The sequence below is a fragment of the Lithobates pipiens genome, unplaced genomic scaffold (genome assembly GCF_037356315.1).
Source record: "Lithobates pipiens isolate NorthernLeopardFrog02 unplaced genomic scaffold, aLitPip1_a1.2 Scaffold_10, whole genome shotgun sequence".
NCBI classification, from domain to species: Eukaryota; Metazoa; Chordata; class Amphibia; order Anura; family Ranidae; genus Lithobates; species Lithobates pipiens.
This window is the reverse complement of record NW_027507686.1, coordinates 52,100,558-52,119,915: the sequence shown is the minus strand read 5'-3', so window position 1 is coordinate 52,119,915 and position 19,358 is coordinate 52,100,558. Positions and strand designations below refer to the sequence as shown.

The window sequence follows — 19,358 nt, the reverse complement described above, 5'->3', positions numbered from 1 at the left end:
CAGCTAGACCCCTGGCCCCAGCAGCCAGACCACTGGCCCCAGCAGCCAGACTTCAGGACCAGCAGCCCAGCCCCAGCAGCGAGACCCTTGGCCCCAGCAGCCAGACCCCTGGTCCCAGCAGCCCAGCTCCAGCAGCCAGACCCTTCCCTCCAGCATGCAGACCCCTGGCTCCAGCAGCCAGACTCCAGGACCAGCAGCCAGACCCCTGGCCCCAGCAGCACGCCCCAGCAGCCAGACCCTTGGCCCCAGCAGCCAGATCCCAGGGCCAGTAACCCAGCTCCAGCAGCTGTGTGATCAGGCTGCATTTCATTGGGCACTGATATAGTTGCATTTAATTGGCACCAATCATTTAATTGGCACTGGTAAGGCTGCATTTTATTGGGGGGGGGGGGGGCAGTGCCGGCGTGAAGCGTCACCTCCCTGAAATCAGTTTTTGCAGGTTGGAATGTTTTTATAGCAACCAAACAGATCTTGTAGCTTAAGTCAAAACAGTACAGGATGGATTCTGATTGGTTCCCATTGATTACTGCAATTCAAAATTTGCAATCAAATATAAGAACTTCCTACTGCATTAGGCCATACAGTATAGTCTACTAGCCCTAGATGTCCTTTAATTTTGCCAGTCCTGGAGCAAATGTACAATACAAGACTGTTCGGTAGGGAAAGTATTGACATTTTTTTTTATATACCATGTATACATACATAGACAAATATATATGCATATATCAATCTGTCTACATGTGTATATATATATATATATATATATATATATATATATATATATATATAGTGGGTTGTTAAGCTTAATGTAGAGCCTACCAGTGAGCTGAGTCCATGCCAGTTGTGCCATTTAAAGGCTTGTTAAGCCACTTTTATTAAAGGAAGAATACGTCCAATAAGAGAACAGTTGCCCACACAAGGGTTTCAGATTTCCACAGCAACAATAAAAATGAAAAATGCCAAGCCACCTGGCTGTCTTCAGCAGCAGCACCACTGCTCAGGCTCCAACACGGAGCCCTCCTGACTCCTGTCAGTGACCTCAGGCTCGGGTCTCTGGCTTTCACAGTGCCACCTGCACTCTCTGGCTACTCCGGTGCACACCTGCACTCTCTGGGTTCCCCCTTGCAAGCCTGGACTCCTCGGGAGGGTGTAGCTCAGAACCATGGCCCTGACTCTACGATCAGGACCACACACACCTGAACAATCAGTGTGTTGGTGAGTCTCAAAACCTGGACCCAGGACTGGGGATTTCATCCCACCCGGATCTCTAAGAAATCCCTGGGCTCCAGGTCCCAAAGTGGACTTTGCTAAATAATGAGGAAACTGAAAATTTCTTCCTAAACAAGAAAATACACTGGAGTAATTCAACCTGCCTGGTTGAGAATCCTGGACCCATACACTGGTGGGGTATACGCATGCCTACATGAGGTCAAGTGATTTTATGTTTATATAACCAGACACATATATACTACTTAACTTTTATTTTATTAATGCTATACCCTAAAAACCTTCAGACAATAAAAAGTAGATGACTTGACTTGTCAGGCCTCTCATATTTAAGTAAATGGCTAAGTGCATATACAGTATATTAGCTTAAGTAATCTATTTTGGTCATAAAAATTATACTCCTAAATACAATTAATTTATAATACTTGCATATACGGTATCTCAAAAAGTGAGTACACCCTTTACATTTTTGTAAATATTTTATTCTATCTTTTCATGTGACAACACTGAAGAAATGACACAATGCTACAATGTAAAGTAGTGAGTGTACAGCTTGTATAACAGTGTAAATTTGTTGTCCCCTCAAAATAACTCAACACACAGCCATTAATGTCTAACCTGCTGCCAACAGAAGTGAGCCATTAATAACTGTGTGTTGAGTTATTTTGAGGGGACAGCAAGTTTACACTGTTATACAAGCTGTACACTCACTACTTTACATTGTAGCAAAGTGTAATTTCTTCAGTGTTGTCACATGAAAAGATAGAATAAAATATTTACAAAAATGTGAGGGGTGTACTCACTTTTGTGAGATACTGTAAGTATTAAGAATTTATATGAATTTCTATAAAAATATTTATGAATGAAAAAAACTAAAAATGTTGGGGAACCTGTCCATCCTGTTTCCTAACATTTGTCCATTTAGTCATTATTGGTTATGCTTGATATGAACATAGGGAGATAGAAATACAATAACTGCCATCACTGATTTGTTATTAAGGTGCCTATAAACAACTCAGCTCATTCCTGCTGAACCGGCCTAAATTCTAGCCGTGCAAGCACCACCCAGCTCGATTAAATTTAAATAACTGAATGAGTCAGGTAGAAACTTATCCGTTGAACAGAACCTGCATCCTATCAGATGCAGTCATTGTTCAAGTATTCATTCTTTGCATTCATGTAAAGGGAAATGTACAATGATCACCAATGTAATGAAGAATTTACACTGACAACCAATGCAATGGGGGATTTTACATCAACAACCAATAAAGAGGGATTTCTACACTGGCCACCAATGTAAAGGGGTATTTACACTCACCACCCATTAAAGGGTGCTTTTTCATGGACTACCAATGTAAGGGGGCATTCCAAACTAACCACAAATGCAAGTTTGGATTTTTTACCAAAAGTTAGAGAGTTTCTAAAGTGGCCACCAATGTAATGGGGATTTATACTGACCACTAATGTAATGAGGATTTACACTGACCACTAATGTAATGAGAATTTACACTGACCACTTATGTAATGAGGACACTGACCACTAATATTATGGAGATTTACACTGACCACTAATGTAATGAGGATTTACACTGACCACTTATGTAATGAGGATTTACACTGACCACTAATGTATTGGGGATTTACACTGACCACTAATGTAAGGGGGACCTTCACACTGGCCACTAATGTAAGTAAGGATTTACACTGACCACTAATATAAGAAGGGCTTTACACTGACCACTAATGTGAAGGGGACCTTGACACTGGCCTCTAGTGTGAATGAAAGGATTTTACACCGAGCCCCAATATGAGGGAGAAAATTTACTCTGACCACCAATGTATCTGAGACATTTAGTCTGCATTCACATTTGTGTGTGTCAGGAGTGCAGGCAAAATCATCACTTTCCTGACACTACAGAAATGTGCTGCCCTTTAGCAGATACACAGCAGTGCCATTAATTGATAATAATACCCTCACGCATCGGCTGAGATGTGCATATTCACATGCACCACAATTCACGGTGCTGTGGTACCATGTTGTTTTGAAAAAGGGTTCCACCTCCAATTTGCTTACCTTTGCAGAACAAGCTGATGGTAGGTTTAATGAGCACAGATATAGGCAGGATTTTCAATCTTGCCCCTTTACCTCCACCTGGGCAGCATTCAGCAGAAGTGATGGGGAATATGACCTCAGGGGGACATGATATACATGAGTGCCACCTCTATTTACATATCAATGCAGCGGTCCGTGGCTATTTACAGATTAATGCTGCCACTATTTACATGTCAATGCTGGTTATTTACATGTAAATACAGGGTCTCCATTTGAGTCATCTGTAAATGGCAATAGGGCAGAGCTGGGAAGCATTAGTAACAGACGTTCACACTGAGATACACAGGGACACAGAACAGGAGTAAAACATTAAACTAGGATAGTTGGCAAGTATGAGGAAGCTGGAACACACGCAACAAAGACTCGTTGGGACCTGTGGTCCGCTCTGGAACGCAGATTCGCCGGAAGAACCCTGGAATATGTACTTCTCTGTTAGAGCACCACAAAGCATGGACTTTCCTCACTTCACCTGTTCAGGGCAGCCACAGGTAGGTACAGTAAGGAAGGGAACGTTATTGCATGTTATACATGTTTTGCCAAGTTTACAGTAAATGTTGATTCGACTGCTCAGAGCCTGGTCTGAAGTCATTCAAGGGGTGCATGTGAGGATTTGGCATATCATCAAAGAACCTGAGTCTATAACTACAATATTGGGTATGTGTAACACCCCTATGACAGAGATTCAGGAATAATTGCAAGGAGAAACAGCAACCAGTTGTTGGTGTGGTACCTGTTAGGTGACAGGTTGCCTGGTAGTGGGGGGGTTGGTGCTTTGACTCCCTCTCAAGCTGTCCATCTCTGCTGGTCACTGGGAGTGGACTAACGTTATGGAGATCTATTACTTAGTCACATGGTGCGGGAAGAGAAAAGTTAGGTGAGAGCACGCTTGAGGTCCACTATGTGCTCAGCGGGAACCCATTCTGTGGTAGTGAGGCAACAGAGGTACGCTGACTGGTGACTCAGCCTATCACTCTGAATTGAACACAAATATCAGTAGAAGTGTGTAGGACATGGGAACACACAGTTTAAGAATGAACTCTGTACTTTAGGTACTACATACACGTGTCTCATTTCTGAGCTGGGAGGCTGCCTTAATGTTTAACTTTCCACATGACCTCAACTCACGCCTGGTCCCGGGTAGCCCAAAGAACCCACCCCTGGGGTAGGCTCGCATGTGCTCCTTGCTTGCCGTCCAACAAGAGTGTTAAAACATGGGGGACATGACAACCGACCTCCCACCTACTAGGTCATGCAATTAGGGAGTTGTGTCATTCTTTAACAGAGCAGAGAGTAGATGGATCCTGTACCTCACAGATGGATTGTAGCGTTAGAACCAAAACTAGAATAGAATCATATATCATTTGTTATACCTATTTACTGGCAAGCTCTTTTTGTTTTGAAGAACCACAGCTATCATTATTACTTAAATTCGTTATTCGGGTATGAGTGAGGTGGATCGGAAACCACTCTACTGCTATGATGCCTGATACGCCTCACAGAGTTGCCACAGGGCGCACTTGGAAACGCTGACTTAACTTAGAGATCAGTAGCATTATCTAGAAAGACATTTTTTTAAAAATGTAAAAATTTACCATCAAATCATTATTATACAGAATTTATATGGCGCCAACCATTTTCTCAGTGCTTTAAAATGTGAGGGCAGACAGTACAGTTACAATACAATTCAATACAGGAGGAATCAGAGGGCCCTTCCTGAGCTTTGTGGTGTCATTAGAAAGGGACATAGTTTGGAGATGTTGCGGGGGTTGAGGCGGCAAGTTTTGGGCAGTGATTGGAGGTGGGGCCAATAGGATAGTATAGAGTCCAGGCTTACACCTTGGACTTTGGTGTGCGGGGATGGGCTGATAGTCATGCTATCAATCTTGACAGAGAGATCAAGGGGGTGGAAAAATTATGAGCTCAGTTTTGGATAGACTGAGTTTGAGGAAGTGGTGTGACATCCAGGCTAATATGTCTGTTAGTAAATTAGTGATGCATTAGGAGACTAAAGGATTGAGCTGAGGGGTAAAATGATAAATTTGGGTGTTGTCGGCATAGAGATGGTATTGGAAGCCATGGGAGGCTATCAGCTGACCCAGGGAGGAGGTGTAGATCATGAATAGGTGAGGTACAAGAACAGAACTTTGGGGGATCACGACAGAGGAAGGAATAGGAGATTGTTCCTGAAGATTAGAGAAGGCAACAATTGTCACAACCTGATGGGCAAAAGCTAATGGATGGGACCCACTGTCTGAGTGAGTTTATTATTGTTACTGGTTTTAAGGCAATATTTTTGGAAATATTTTAAGGCGTAACATTTTTTATTTTTTTTATGTTATACTTACCTGCTCTGTGCAATGCTTTTGCACAGAGCAGCCCTGATCCTCCTCTTCTGGGGTCCCCTGCTCCTTGCTCTCCCCCCCCCACGACTGCTCCCACTGCAGGCTGCTTGCTATGGGGTCCCTTATGCCTGCTCGCTCCTGACCCAGCTCTGTGTGTCCATAAACACAGAGAGCACAGCTCGACTTCCTCCTACCACTGCTGTGTCTGAGCCAATGAGGAGGGAGAGAGCTGCTGCTCTTGTGCACATCGCTGGATCGAGATCGGGTTCAGGTGAGTATAAGGCGGGTTTGTGGGGGGAGCTGCATGCAGAAGGTTTTTTTTTTTCCTTAATGCGTAGAATAAGCATAATTTATATCCTCTTTTGTTAGAATTTTTACAATAAAAATATAGAAGTAGAGGGGGGACATTTTGGCGTCTGTACCTTGGGTGCTAAAGGATCTTGTCCTAGTTTTGCTCACCTTGCATTAAGTGCGTGCTTCCATCTACCTAATAAGCATGTTTAAAGCCTAAGCATATTGAAAATAAAAATCAACACAAGGGACATACTATTAATGTGATGTGTTCCTTGTGCTGCAGCTTCTGCTTTCCTTGATATCTCCTTCCACTGATCCCCAACCCCTGTCGAAATAATATTCTAGTGCAGCGGGGTTTATGAGAATTGAGGAAGCTGTCATTCTCCTTTAAAAAAAAGTAATTTTTCTTGTGCTGATTTCTGTTTTTTTTGGTTTTTTTTTGACTATGATTTAATGAAAAAGAGAAAAAACAATAGACAATCAAGTAAAAAAAAAAGAAAAAAAAAGAAAAAGAAAAATCGATCTTCATTCATATTGCCAACAAGAGGTATTCATAAAACCTGGCACTGGAAATTCTCTCAAACTAAGTGCCAAAGAAAACTGATGAACAATTCTCTCTTTTTCTTTATATATTGTTTTTTTTCAGTCTCCCTTACAGTTGCAAAAGGGTTGCGTCACTCGGAGGCTGGTGTATCTGTTCTGAGAACGTGCTTGCTGCCCACTCCCAGCACAGAGACCAAGCTATCAAAGACAGCTCTTAGCTCAAACTACGTTCCGTATCCGGCGAGACCAGCCCCCGATCATGTGACCACTGTGACAGCCAATCACAGTGGTCACATGAACACTGATCCTTCCTACCCCCTCTTGGTGTTTAAAAGGCAGGCCAGGGTGGGTGGGTGCGTTTAATGTTTTAAACTGTCCATACACAGAACATTCTGGTTGCAGCCCAAATTCAAGTTGTGGATAGCCCTGTGGGAAGCACTCCACCCAAAAGCTTTCAATCTGAAACATTTTGGTAAAACAGTGACTATAGCCAATCAGCTTGAATCACTGTTCCGATTTTCTGACAGCTGAGGGTCCTCACTGTCAGAGTACAATAGCTGGCAGAAGGAGATTCATCAATCCGTAGGCTGAACAAGAGAAATCCAATGGTGCGTACACGCGTTCGGACTTTCCGACAAAATGTCCGATGGGAGCTTTTGGTCGGATAATCCGATCCTGTGTATTCCCCATCTGACTTTTTCTGTCGCCATTTCCGACAGAATTAGATAGAGAACATGTTCTAAATGTCCATTTAGAACATCCATTGGAAAAAATCCATCGGAAATGCCGATGGAACTTATCCCGTTGGCAAGTCCGACTGTGTGTACGCGGCATAAGAGTATATGGTCAGACTTCTCTGCGGCTGTCATCACAAGACAGCCGTTGCAATGAATGTACTGTTGATTGGTCGATTGACAGCTAAAAGACAGCGATTGGCCTCAGGGTATGGAGAAGGGCAGCAATAAACTGTGTTGGGGCAGGGTATTGAGAAATTGATTACTTTGGGTGAAAGCAGCTGTATGGCCATCCATATACCTCCGAATGTCCTTATGTGTGTGGGATTGTCTACAATCTAACCCAAAGTTACCAGATTAATTTAGGGTTGGCTTATAAAATAATAAAAAATACCTTTTTTTTTAAAAGGATCCAAAAACATGGCTTCCAAGTTCCAGCCTGTGAATTAAAGCCTTGGAAACCGTAGTTGCCAGAGAATTATGGATAGATGATGTCATTACAGATGGCAGAGAGCCTAATGTTTTCAACCTGACAGACACTGTATAATGAACTTGCAGTGGGATAATAGAATCAGCGATACACAACCATTGTGTGCCAGCAGAGCCATTTCTAATGAGCAAATGTGGCTGCACCGTCTACAATCATTAAATAAAAAATCCTTTAAAAAACAAAACAAAAAAAAACTTACTCATTAATAGGATTATTTATATTAAATGGATCAATTTCCCATATGTAAAAAAAAAAAAAACGTTTAAAAGATGATATATCTCCTTTAACCACGCAGCTTCAGAAGGTTTTATCCCCTTCCTGACCAGGCCATTTTTTGCGATATGGCACTGCGTTGCTTTAACCACATGCCGACCACCGCACGATGATGTACATCAGCACAATGACACGGCTGGGAAAATGGGTGTACAGATACGTCCCCTTTAAATTGCGGCATTGTGGGCACGTGCGCGCCCACCTCATACTCTGTGACCATGCCCGCCGTGGGCCCGCGATCGGGCAACGGAGCGGCAGAACAAGGCATTTCCGTGTTCTGCCTAGTGACGTGACAGAGATCTACTGCTCCCTGTCATCAGGAGCAGTGATCGCTGTCATGTTAGTGGTAGCCCAACCCGCACAGTTAGAATCACTCCCTAGGACACACTTAACCCCTTGATCGCCTCCTAGTCTTTAACCTTTTCCATGCCAGTGTCATTTACACAATAATCAGTGCATTTTTATAGCACTGATCGCTGTATAAATGACAATGGTCCCAAAATAGTGTCAAAAGTGTCCGATGTGTCCGCCACAATGACGCAGTCATGATAAAAATCGGAGATCGCCACCATTACTAATAAAATAAAAATTAATAATAAAAATGCCATAAATCTATCCCCTTTTTTGTAGACGCTATAACTTTTGTGCAAACCAATCAGTATACGTTATTGTGATTTTTTTTTACCAAAAATATGTAGAAGAATACATATCGGCCTAAACTGAGAAAGAAATAAGTTTTGTTATATATTTTTTTTTTGGGGGGGGTATTTATTATAGCAAATAGTAAAGAATATTGCTTTTTTTTCAATATTGTCGCTCTTTTTTTGTTTATAGCGCAAAACATAAAAACCGCAGGGATGATCATATACCACCAAAAGAAAGCTCTATTTGTGGGAAAAAAGCACGTCAATTTTTTTTGGGTGCAACGTCGCACAACTGCGCAATTGTCAGTTAAAGCGACGCAGTGCCGTATCGCAAAAAGTGCTTTGGTCAGGAAGGGGGTAAAACCTACTGGGGCTGAAGTGGTTGACAATGGCGCGGTCATGTGACGCTGTACCCAAATAAAATTGAGGTCCTTTTTTCCCACAAATAGAGCTTTCTTTTGGTGCTATTTGATCACCTCTGAGGTTTTTATTTTTTTTACTTTCTGCTAGAGCTGCGATTCTTTCATGTAACAAGTATAGAGAGTTCTCTGCTTACTCTGGAAGTCTGCCAAACAGGGCAGTCTGCCAAGTGTTTAACATCATTGTAACTCTTCCCTCTTAGATCAAAGTGATAAAACTTCTGTGTGAATATGCAGGAAGTTTAACCACTTAAAGGCTAAACCTTTTTCTGACACTTGTTTCTTACAGTTAAAATCTGATTTTTTTTGCTAGAAAATTACTTGGAACCCCCAAACATTATATATATTTTTTATCAGAGGCCCTAAGGAATAAAATGGCGATTGTTGCAATATTTCACACTGTATTTGCACAGTGGTCTTTCAAACGCAATTTTTTGGGAAAAATACACTTCCCCCATTTTTTCTTATTTATTATACAAACCTGACTAATTGTTGGCACACCATTTTTCGTCCCACAGATATTCATCATATATCAGCTCCTGATGAGTGGCAATGTAGCCACGAAACGCGTAGAGCTTTAAATACTACAAACCACATCCAAACATGCAGTTTTACTAGACTCTGGAATGTTTTTACTTAATTCTATTGATTTTTTACTATGTGCAAAATTGCTTACACATGAAGTCAATGCTTTTGATGTATGAACTGTGGGATTGATGTTTTTGATGTGTAATACTTCAATATATTTACTACTTATGATGGATCAGGGATTATACAATGTGTATCTTTGTGCCCTATGCTATACATTTATCTATAGTTAATAAATCTACACTATTTGATTTTTGTTGCTCTTCTGCTTGTTGCTTCCAAAATCGCATGCTTCGTCAAAGTCCCAACCCTTTCTTTTTACCGTATCAATAGGGATGGAGGTCATTTGGCCTCATTTAAAGTCCCAACATTTTCTCTGCAATCTATATGAACCAGGGATGGAAGCATGCGATTCTTGGTGTAGCCGTTTAGCCAGCACATATATTTCAATGTGCTAGGCTTATTTTCCTCTTTCCCTGTCCCCGTAACTACTGTGGAATGGGACTTAGGATATGCTATTTGACATGATATCCTCATGTCAGATTTAGCTCCTTTTACTGCAATATTGCAGGATATGGTCATGATTAAATTCCTTTCATGATAATGCAGGTGCAACGTTTTAGTTTTCTTTACCATACTATACCTAACCCGGGTCTGCTGTGGTATGGGGCGCAGGTTCTACGGCTTTGGTTTTGTGGTTGGTGGTTTTCCTCTGACTATGGGAGCTGCGATGCGCACCGGGGCTCCCGCCCCCTCCTCCCTGCTGGGGGATTGGGCGTTTTCCACGCTGCGCATCGACGTCACGCTTTCCGGCGTCACGTGGTTGACGTCATCACGTGGGCGCCGTGTATTTATCTGGTGCCTTGTTGGGAGAGAGCTAGCGATTGGCGCCGCTCGCTGGGGGGTTGACTCCCCCGGGGGACGACGATGTCCCCCCCCTACTTGTATTGCCAGCGTGACGTTGGCGGCATCGTGCGGCCGCGGTGAGGCGCAAATAACTTCTGGCACAAGACTATTGGACACTATTAGTATGGCTACTGTTGCCTTTGATAGCCCTAGGCACCTGGATGGAATGAGCAGTATGTTCAACACACCCAGGTATTGTTTCACAGTACACTCACTTAGTGGTTTTTGTTTTTAACACTCACTTGTTTTGTTTTTGTTCCTGTTGTCGATTTAGTTCACATTTAATTTTTATTTATCCTTACACGATGGTGTTTACCACCGTTGGAGAATTTCCATTGTTCTCAACATGATTTCACTATCTCACATTCCTTAAACTGTGCCACACCTTTTTCCAATCCTATTCACATTATATTTCAGTCACTTAGATATCTCAATTAATTAATTTACACTCACACATTCAATCATTCATCCTAGGGTGATGATCACTTTTGGTTCACATCAATGGTACATTGCCTCATCGCGACACCGCACGCTCTATCTGCCTCAGCTCCCGTGTCAGTTGACACTCCTGGCTACTTCCGTTGCCCGTGATTGCGCCTCTCGCCATTTCCGGACCCGTAAGTATGGGTACTTGATTTGGATGCACTGTCCCTTTTCCCCCATTTTTTCTTATTTATTATACAAACCTGACTAATTGTTGGCACACCATTTTTCGTCCCACAGATATTCATCATATATCAGCTCCTGATGAGTGGCAATGTAGCCACGAAACGCGTAGAGCTTTAAATACTACAAACCACATCCAAACATGCAGTTTTACTAGACTCTGGAATGTTTTTACTTAATTCTATTGATTTTTTACTATGTGCAAAATTGCTTACACATGAAGTCAATGCTTTTGATGTATGAACTGTGGGATTGATGTTTTTGATGTGTAATACTTCAATATATTTACTACTTATGATGGATCATGGATTATACAATGTGTATCTTTGTGCCCTATGCTATACATTTATCTATAGTTAATAAATCTACACTATTTGATTTTTGTTGCTCTTCTGCTTGTTGCTTCCAAAATCGCATGCTTCGTCAAAGTCCCAACCCTTTCTTTTTACAGAAACAGTAGAGTTAGCCCAATTATTTTGTTTAATGTGAAAGATGATGTCACGCCGTGAGAATCGTGAGAGAATTGGGATCTATCTTCTAAGCAAAAAAATTGCGATTCTCATTTTAGCCAGAATCATGCAGCTCTACTTTCTGCTATAAAACATATCCAATAAAATAAAATAAAAAATCAAATTTCTTCATCAATTTAGGCCAATATGTATTCTGCTACATGTTTTTGGTAAAAAAAATCCCAATAAGCGTATATTGATTGGTTTTCTCAAAAGTTATAGTGCCTGCAAACTATGAAATAGATTTATGGACTTTTTATTTTTATTGTTTTTACTAGTAATGGCGGCGATTAGTGGTTTTTAGTGGAACTGCGACATTGCGGCAGACAAATCTGACACTAAGTGACTCCGTTTGGGGACCAAGGACACCAATACAGTGATCACTGGTAAAAAAAAAAAGCACTGTCACTGTATAAATGACACTGGAATGGGAGGGGTTAACACCAGGATTAATCAAAGGGCTCCTAGGGAGTTGTTTCTAACTGTGGGAGGAATGCTGACACTGGAGGAAAACAGAGATCCGTGTTTCTGCTTAACAGAAACAAAATATCTCTATTTTTCTCTCTGGCAGAATGGTGATCTGCCTCGTTTACATAGGCAGACCGCCATTCTGCCTATCCTCTGAACAATCGACGGGTCCCGGCTGCCATCGCGGCCGCCAGAGCCACTGATTGGCTCCTGCTGTGTCCAATCAGGTACGTGATTTTGCGCTAAAAGGCTGCCCTGCCGCAGTATATATATGTGGGGCGGTTAAGGAATCTGGAGCAGAGAGGGGAGAAACCCTCTGTCTTGCTGATTCTAGCTAGTCTGAATAGTGTTCCAATAACAACTGACTAAGCGTGCATTTCCCGTCAGATTGCATTTTTTTACACTTCCCATTGTGTCTTCTGACAGGAAGGGGAGGAATATCTCTACAACAAAATGTAAACATAGAAAAACCAAGCTTGACAGGAGTTTCAACTGTTTCTTATTTTACATAAATAAAAAAAAATGTAACATTTTGGATAAAGATACACTTTAAAGCGGGAGTCCGCCGGGACTCCGCGTTTTTTTTTTTTTTTTTAAAGCCAGCAGCTACAAATACTGCAGCTGCTGACTTTTAAAATAGTGACACTTACCTGTCCAGCGTGCCCGCGATGTCGGCACCCGAAGCCGATCTGTAGATCGTTTCTCGTGGGTGCTGCCGCCGCCATCTTGGGTATTGGAATCAGGAAATGGAGCCTTTCGGCTTTTTTTTACCGGTTCCCTACTGCGCATGCGCGAGCCGCGCTGCGCAATAAGGACGGTCCCCGCTGCCTCTGGGATCTGTGTGTTTTCCCAGCAGGCAGCGGGGCGCTTGCGGAAAGGGGTGGGCACTTGTGGAAAGGGGCGTAATATACGCCCCTTTCCGCAGAGAGCTATCCCGGAAGTGGGTGCAGATACCTGTACTGTACAGGTATCTGCACCCCCTCCCCCCTGAAAGGTGCCAATTGTGGGTGGACCTCCGCTTTAAGGACAATAAACTAAAGTAGAACTAACCCCAATCACTCCCAAGTTTCCATAAACTTTACCATGTTAATGTAATTTCAATTTGTATTATTTAATCTGCAGATTTCATACCTGGTGACCCTTGCTCAGGGCCTTCCTGGTCTACGGTGAACACACTCCATCCCTGTCTCCCAGCTGAGCTCTTGTGTTGTCACAAGGGCTTTTGATAGAGAGTACAAATGTTCCAAACTGAAGGGTTTCCCAGCATACATATACAAATACATGTGAAATCCACACGACCACATTAGGGCATCTCTGATAAGTGTGGCACCTAACTCTAAACTACAAAATCCCAGCTATGGAATCCACACTGCCGTGTAAGGCACCTTGGATAAGTGTGGCCCCTAATTCTAAGCTACAAAATCCCAGCTATGGAAGCCACACTGCCGGCCAAGGCACCTCTGATAAGTGGGGCCCCTAATTCTAAACTATGAAATCCCAGCTATGGAAGCCACACTGCCGTGTCAAGGCACCACTGATAAGTGTGGTCCCTAATTCTAAGCTACGAAATCCCAGCTATGGAAGCCACACTGCCGTGTCAAGGCACCTCTGATAAGTGTGGCCCCCTAATTCTAAACTATGAAATCCCAGCTATGGAAGCCACACTGCCGTGTCAAGACATCTCTGATAAGTGTGGCCGCTAATTCCAAACTACGAAGTCCCAGTTATGGAACCCACACTGCCATGTCAAAACATCTCTGATAACTGTGACCTTCAACTCCAAACTATCTGCATTCCAAGTTCTGGGTCTAATGTAACAGTGCACACCTTGGGAGTAGGCTCGCCCTGACGCAGGCCCTTTCCTTCCTAAGGGACAGCAACAAACCAGAAGCTGAGACTTTTATTGTATGTGCACCAAATCCAAAAGAGCAACAAAATAGACAGAGCAGCTGCCATTGTTGTATTTAAGCACACATTACACAGGCATGGTCTATTGTTGTCACAATCAGAAAAAACACCCTGAAAAATGCCATGTACAGTAGCCATTGCTGGATCACATCCATGCAAGGAAAAACAAGAATTTCTTTAAAAAACACAATTGGCAATGATACTCAGTACTATAGCAAACTAAATTTCATGTAAGAATACAATAATCGCAGCGGGAGATTTGTTCATCAATGCTCTGTAGCATGGATGGAGTAATCTCTTAGATTGTATCAATTCAGCCTGTAGGCTGAACAAAAAAGATTTAAGAGTGTAAATTGAATAGTGTATGTGGGAACTAGATGGTGACCTTGGATGATGTTCAAACAAAGATGGCATTGCCATTCTGGAGAGAAAAGTAGATGAAGGAAGTGTTGGTAGGAGTGTTCCCTGTGAGAGGTGAGAAATACCTGTAATGCCATGTACACACGAGCAGACTTTTCGACAGACTAGGTCCAACGGTCTTCCCGATGGATTTTTGGCGGAGTTCTGATGGACTTTCCGAACGAACGGACTGATGCCCTAGCATCAGTTTTTGTCCGTCGGACTAGCATACAGACGAACAGATTTTTAGACTCGAGTCCGTTGGAAAGATTTGAAACATGTTTTATTTCTAGGTCCGTCTGACTTTTGGGAAAAAAAGTCCGCTGGAGCCCATACACGATCGTTATATTCGAAAATTCCGGTTGTGTGTTACTAATGTGTTACTAATACACATTATTTAGTATGTATTTTCTTTACATGAAAAAACATATGTGATACAGCTTTAGAAACTCTTGGTAGCCATCACAAGTGTGGTTACACCCAAAGAACAACCAGGAGCTGGAGAAGTGGCAGAATGTTTCCAGGCTCTGCATGCCCGGTGTTGTCACTTATCCTGTGCAACCTTGTAGCACGGTAGTGGTGAGCACCTCATAAGGGTATGTCCATCACTTCACAAACCTGTCAACTTAAAATTTTGTAATAATTATAATTAAACCATGCAATGACCTGCTTCACTGGAGTTTTTATTTTTTTGAGTATAGAAGAAAAATTAGATGTGTAAAAATAATCTTCTCTTTCAGTTTCAAAATGGAAGATATAGAAAATGCCATACCCCGGTTGGAGGAATTTCTTTGCCCGAATGTTGCTTGGCTGGTGGAGACCGTGCAAGAACGTCTTCCTGGTGCAGACTTAAGCCATGCATTTCAGATGACAGATGACAGAGGAAAGGTCTCCGCCATTATCCAACAAGTGAGGAGCTTCCACACTGCAGAATGGAGGGAGCTTATAGACTACATCTGCATGTACTGTCAACTTCCTCTGGATCTTGAGGCGCAACTCATCAGCCTGGCTGGAGGTTAGTCTAATTTTGTGCATGGGGGGATAGTTGGAAAGCTCAACTGCAGCCATTGCTTGGGTTTTGTATAGCATGGGTAAGGGTTCGATAGTTTTGTGTAGAGAAGGGTTAATTAGATATACTGTACATAGAATGGGAAAGGGTTAATTCATTTTGTATTGAGTAGCGAAATGTTACTTAAGCCAGCCATAAACAGATCGAAATTTGGCTGGTTCAGCAGGTACTGGCAGAATTTAAACCAATCTATGAGCAGGCTTGTTGTGTTGGAGTCGATCTAATGGTCGACTTCAGTACAACCAGACTGTCGGGTCTTTTTTCTACGTTCACTGCTGTGGCTATTGCTTGCAGCAGTGATCATTGTGTTCTGATGGAAACCTCCCACTGTTCAGAATACAAAAGCTGCAGGAGGGATTCCCCATCAACACTGTGCTGATGGGGGAATTAAGCAATTTTCTTTTCTTTTAACTGGTGGTTGAAGGAAAGTAAATAGCAAAATGTATGGCCAGTCTTTTACATAGAATTGGGAATGGTTTCTAATGCCGCGTACACACGACTGGACTTTTCGACGGACTAGGTCCGACGGTCTTCACGTCTGCCTTTCGGCGGAGGTCCAACGGACTCTCTGAACGAAACGCACTTGGCCACACACGATCGGACTAAGTCAGCTTGAAAGTCCATTCATTTTGAATGTGATGACGTAAACGGGACTAAACAAGGAAGTTCAATAGCCAGTAGCCAATAGATGCCCTTGCGTCGTATTGGGTCCGTAGCACACAGACGAATGGTTTTCAAGATTTTTAGTCCGTCGGATAGATTTGAAACATTTTTTATTTCTACGTCCGTCTGACTTTTGGGGAAAAAAAGTCAGCTGGAGCCCACACACGATCGAATTGTCCAACGGATTCCGACTTTCTGCTGGAAAGTCCAATCGTGTGTAGGGCCCCAAAGCACCCCCCCATGTTGAGGGCACGCGGCCTGGTATGGCTCAGGAGGTGCGCTTGCTCGTCCCAACCCCCTTTCCTGACCGGCCGGGCTGCATGCTCGGATAAGGGTCTGCTATGGTCTTTGGGGGGACCCCTACGCCGTTCTTTCGCCGTAGGGGTTCCCCTTTAAATCCATACCAGATGATGGGGCTCGCGAGGTGTCAATCTTGCCGATGAAGGCAGCGACATTGACTTCCTGCGCTAGTCCCGTCTACTTGGAGCCACGTTCAAAATGAATGGACTTTACTCCGTGTGTGGGCAAGTCCATTAATTTCAAAAGTCCGGCGGTCTAGCACACAGGCCGGTGGATTGTCCACCCGACTGCCGAGTCCGGCTGACAATTTTGAGTCAAAGCTTCTTTCTAAGTCCGTCGGACTTTTTGGAAGAAAAAGTCTGCCGGAGCGCACACACGGGCGGATTGTCCGGCGGCTGAGCCAAGTGCCAGTCCAGGAGTATGGGCAGATCCTGACTTCATTGTTGCGATCTTGCCTGAGCCTGGACCGGCTCTGTGACGTCATCCAACAACAGACTTTAACGGGTCACAGGAGTGCAGAACAAACTGCACTCCTGTGAGCCACAGGAGAAGTACAGCCAAATGAGACTGGTTGTACCTCTCTTTTAAATACATTTTAAAACACTAATGCCCCCTACACACGATTGGAAATTCTGCCAGCAAAAGTCAGATGCCCTTTTGGTCTGAAAATGTTATTGTGTGTATGCTCCATCGGACTTTTGCTGGCAGAATTTTGGCCAGCAAAAGATTGAGAGAATGTTCTCAATTCGACGCATGCTCGGAAGCATTAAACATAATTTTCTCGGCTAGTCATAGTGTTGTACGTCACGTGTTCTTAACGGTCAAAAATTCAGAGAACTTTTGTGTGACCGTGTATGCAAGCCAAGCTTGAGCGGAATTCCGCTCGTGTGTATGGGGTATAACAAATAAAACCCTGGAGATCAGTTTGACACCAGTTATCTTGCACCATATTGTGATGTGTAGACTACATGAAGGACTCACGCATATATAGCACAAATTTGAGTATCTGGCACTCTGTGTGCAGCAAGCTTTTATTAGTGTATGAAGGGGATGCTTATTATATACCTTCTTGTTATCAACCCATCTCTAAGGCTACATAGTTTGTAGGGTTACCATCTGTCCAGGATTCACCACAGTCTTGGTTTTTTTAATTATATGTCTGGGTTTCAGTCCGCTTGAAACCTAGACACATTCAGACCAGACTTTGGCTCCCTCTATGCAGACAGAGAGAATCAGTCTATTGCAGAGGGATGAGGATGACAGGAAGTGACCATTATAGTGAACAAACGCCTCCCTTTTCCCTTAACAACATAGGTTGCTCACTGCGAAGGATTCCACCCCACCACCCCCTTCCATGTGCACGTCTCATTTACATACCAGTTTACCAGCTGGTGCAGAACCCATCCCGCTCTCTTTATCTCTGCAACTGTATGCATGTCCGGGATTGTCACAGGTCTTTTATTCTTATAGTGTATACTACAAAATTAAATACCATGCGCTACTAAAGTGTTCAGGTTTGGCTTGAAGAAAAGGTGGCAATAGGGATGGCCTTGCGGTTCGCCCCGCAGTCGGTTCGCTGCAAATTTTGCATGTTGCCGATTCGCCAAACCGGCGGACTTCTGCCACTGTTCGTGCGGCAGACATATGCATTTACATTGTGAAAGAACTTTGACCCATGATGACACATCCATTATGGGGTACAGGACAGCCAATTGAGACATTTCAGCACATGGACAATTGGACATTCCCCCTAACTTATAAATAGACCTGATCTGGCGGCCATTTTACATTCTGTCTTTTGTCAGTGTAGGGAGAGGTTGCTGTGTGGAGCAGGGACAGACGGTAGTGACACAAATCACTAGCTATTAGGTCCACAAAAGCCCTTTTAAGGACTGGTATAGGTGTACAGTATATAGGGTTCTGGTGCACTGCTGCTGACTGCTGTGCTGGTGATTGCTGAGTGCACTGCTGACCGATTCTGCAGCTGTCTTTTGTCAGTGTAGGGACTGAGGGACAGTTTGGTGTGTGGAGCAGGGACAGTCAGTTTACTCACTAGCTATTACTATTAGGTCCACAAACGTTCTTTTAAGGACTGGTATAGGTGTACAGTATATAGGGTTGTACACGTATAATATACTTTCTTTCAAATATAGAAAGCCTATTATACTTGACTGCTGTGCTGCTGAGCTGATTGCTGCCCGATTCTGCAGCTGTCTTTTATCAGTGTAGGGACTGAGGGACAGTTTGGTGTTTGGAGCAGGGATAGTCTGCAAATCACTAGCTACTAGGTCCACAAAGGTCCTTTTACAGTATAGTTGTACAGTATATAGGGTTGTACACGTATAATATACTTTCTTTCAAACATAGAAATCATATAATATATCACGGTTCTGGTGTCAGTGCTCTCTATCACGGTGCTGGTGTCAGTGCTTTCTATCACGGTGCTGGTGTCAGTGCTCTCTATCACGGTGCTGGTGCCAGTGCTCTCTATCTTGGTGCTGGTGTTAGTGCTCTCACTCTCTCGGTGCTGGTGTCAGTGCTCTCTATCTCGGTGCTGGTGTCAGTGCTCAGTCTCTATCATGGTGCTGGTGTCAGTGCTCAGTCTCTATCGCGGTGCTGGTTTCAGACAGTGAGGGAGATAGCAGCGGAGAAGCCAGTCAGCAGGCAGTGCCAGCACCATGGCTGAGGATCAGCACTGGACTGGCACCTCCGGACCACCGCAGTGGAGCCCTGCATAGGTGGGGGTAAGGGCCGGGCAGAGGGAGGGGCTCAAGCACAGGTTGGCACACTGGGACACTGGCAC

At 43.4% G+C, this 19,358-nt stretch overlaps 1 protein-coding gene across 2 annotated transcripts in view; it reads left to right on the top strand.

The window, feature by feature from the left end:
• NLRC5 (NLR family CARD domain containing 5) overlaps positions 1-19,358 on the top strand; it is a 286,405-nt gene that overhangs the window by 34,751 nt on the left and 232,296 nt on the right. For both annotated transcript variants that reach the window (XM_077454771.1, XM_077454764.1), the window contains one exon: positions 15,264-15,538. In XM_077454771.1, coding sequence (XP_077310897.1) covers positions 15,271-15,538 — 268 coding nt within the window. In that variant the 5' untranslated portion in view covers positions 15,264-15,270. The remainder of the gene's footprint in view (positions 1-15,263; positions 15,539-19,358) is intronic.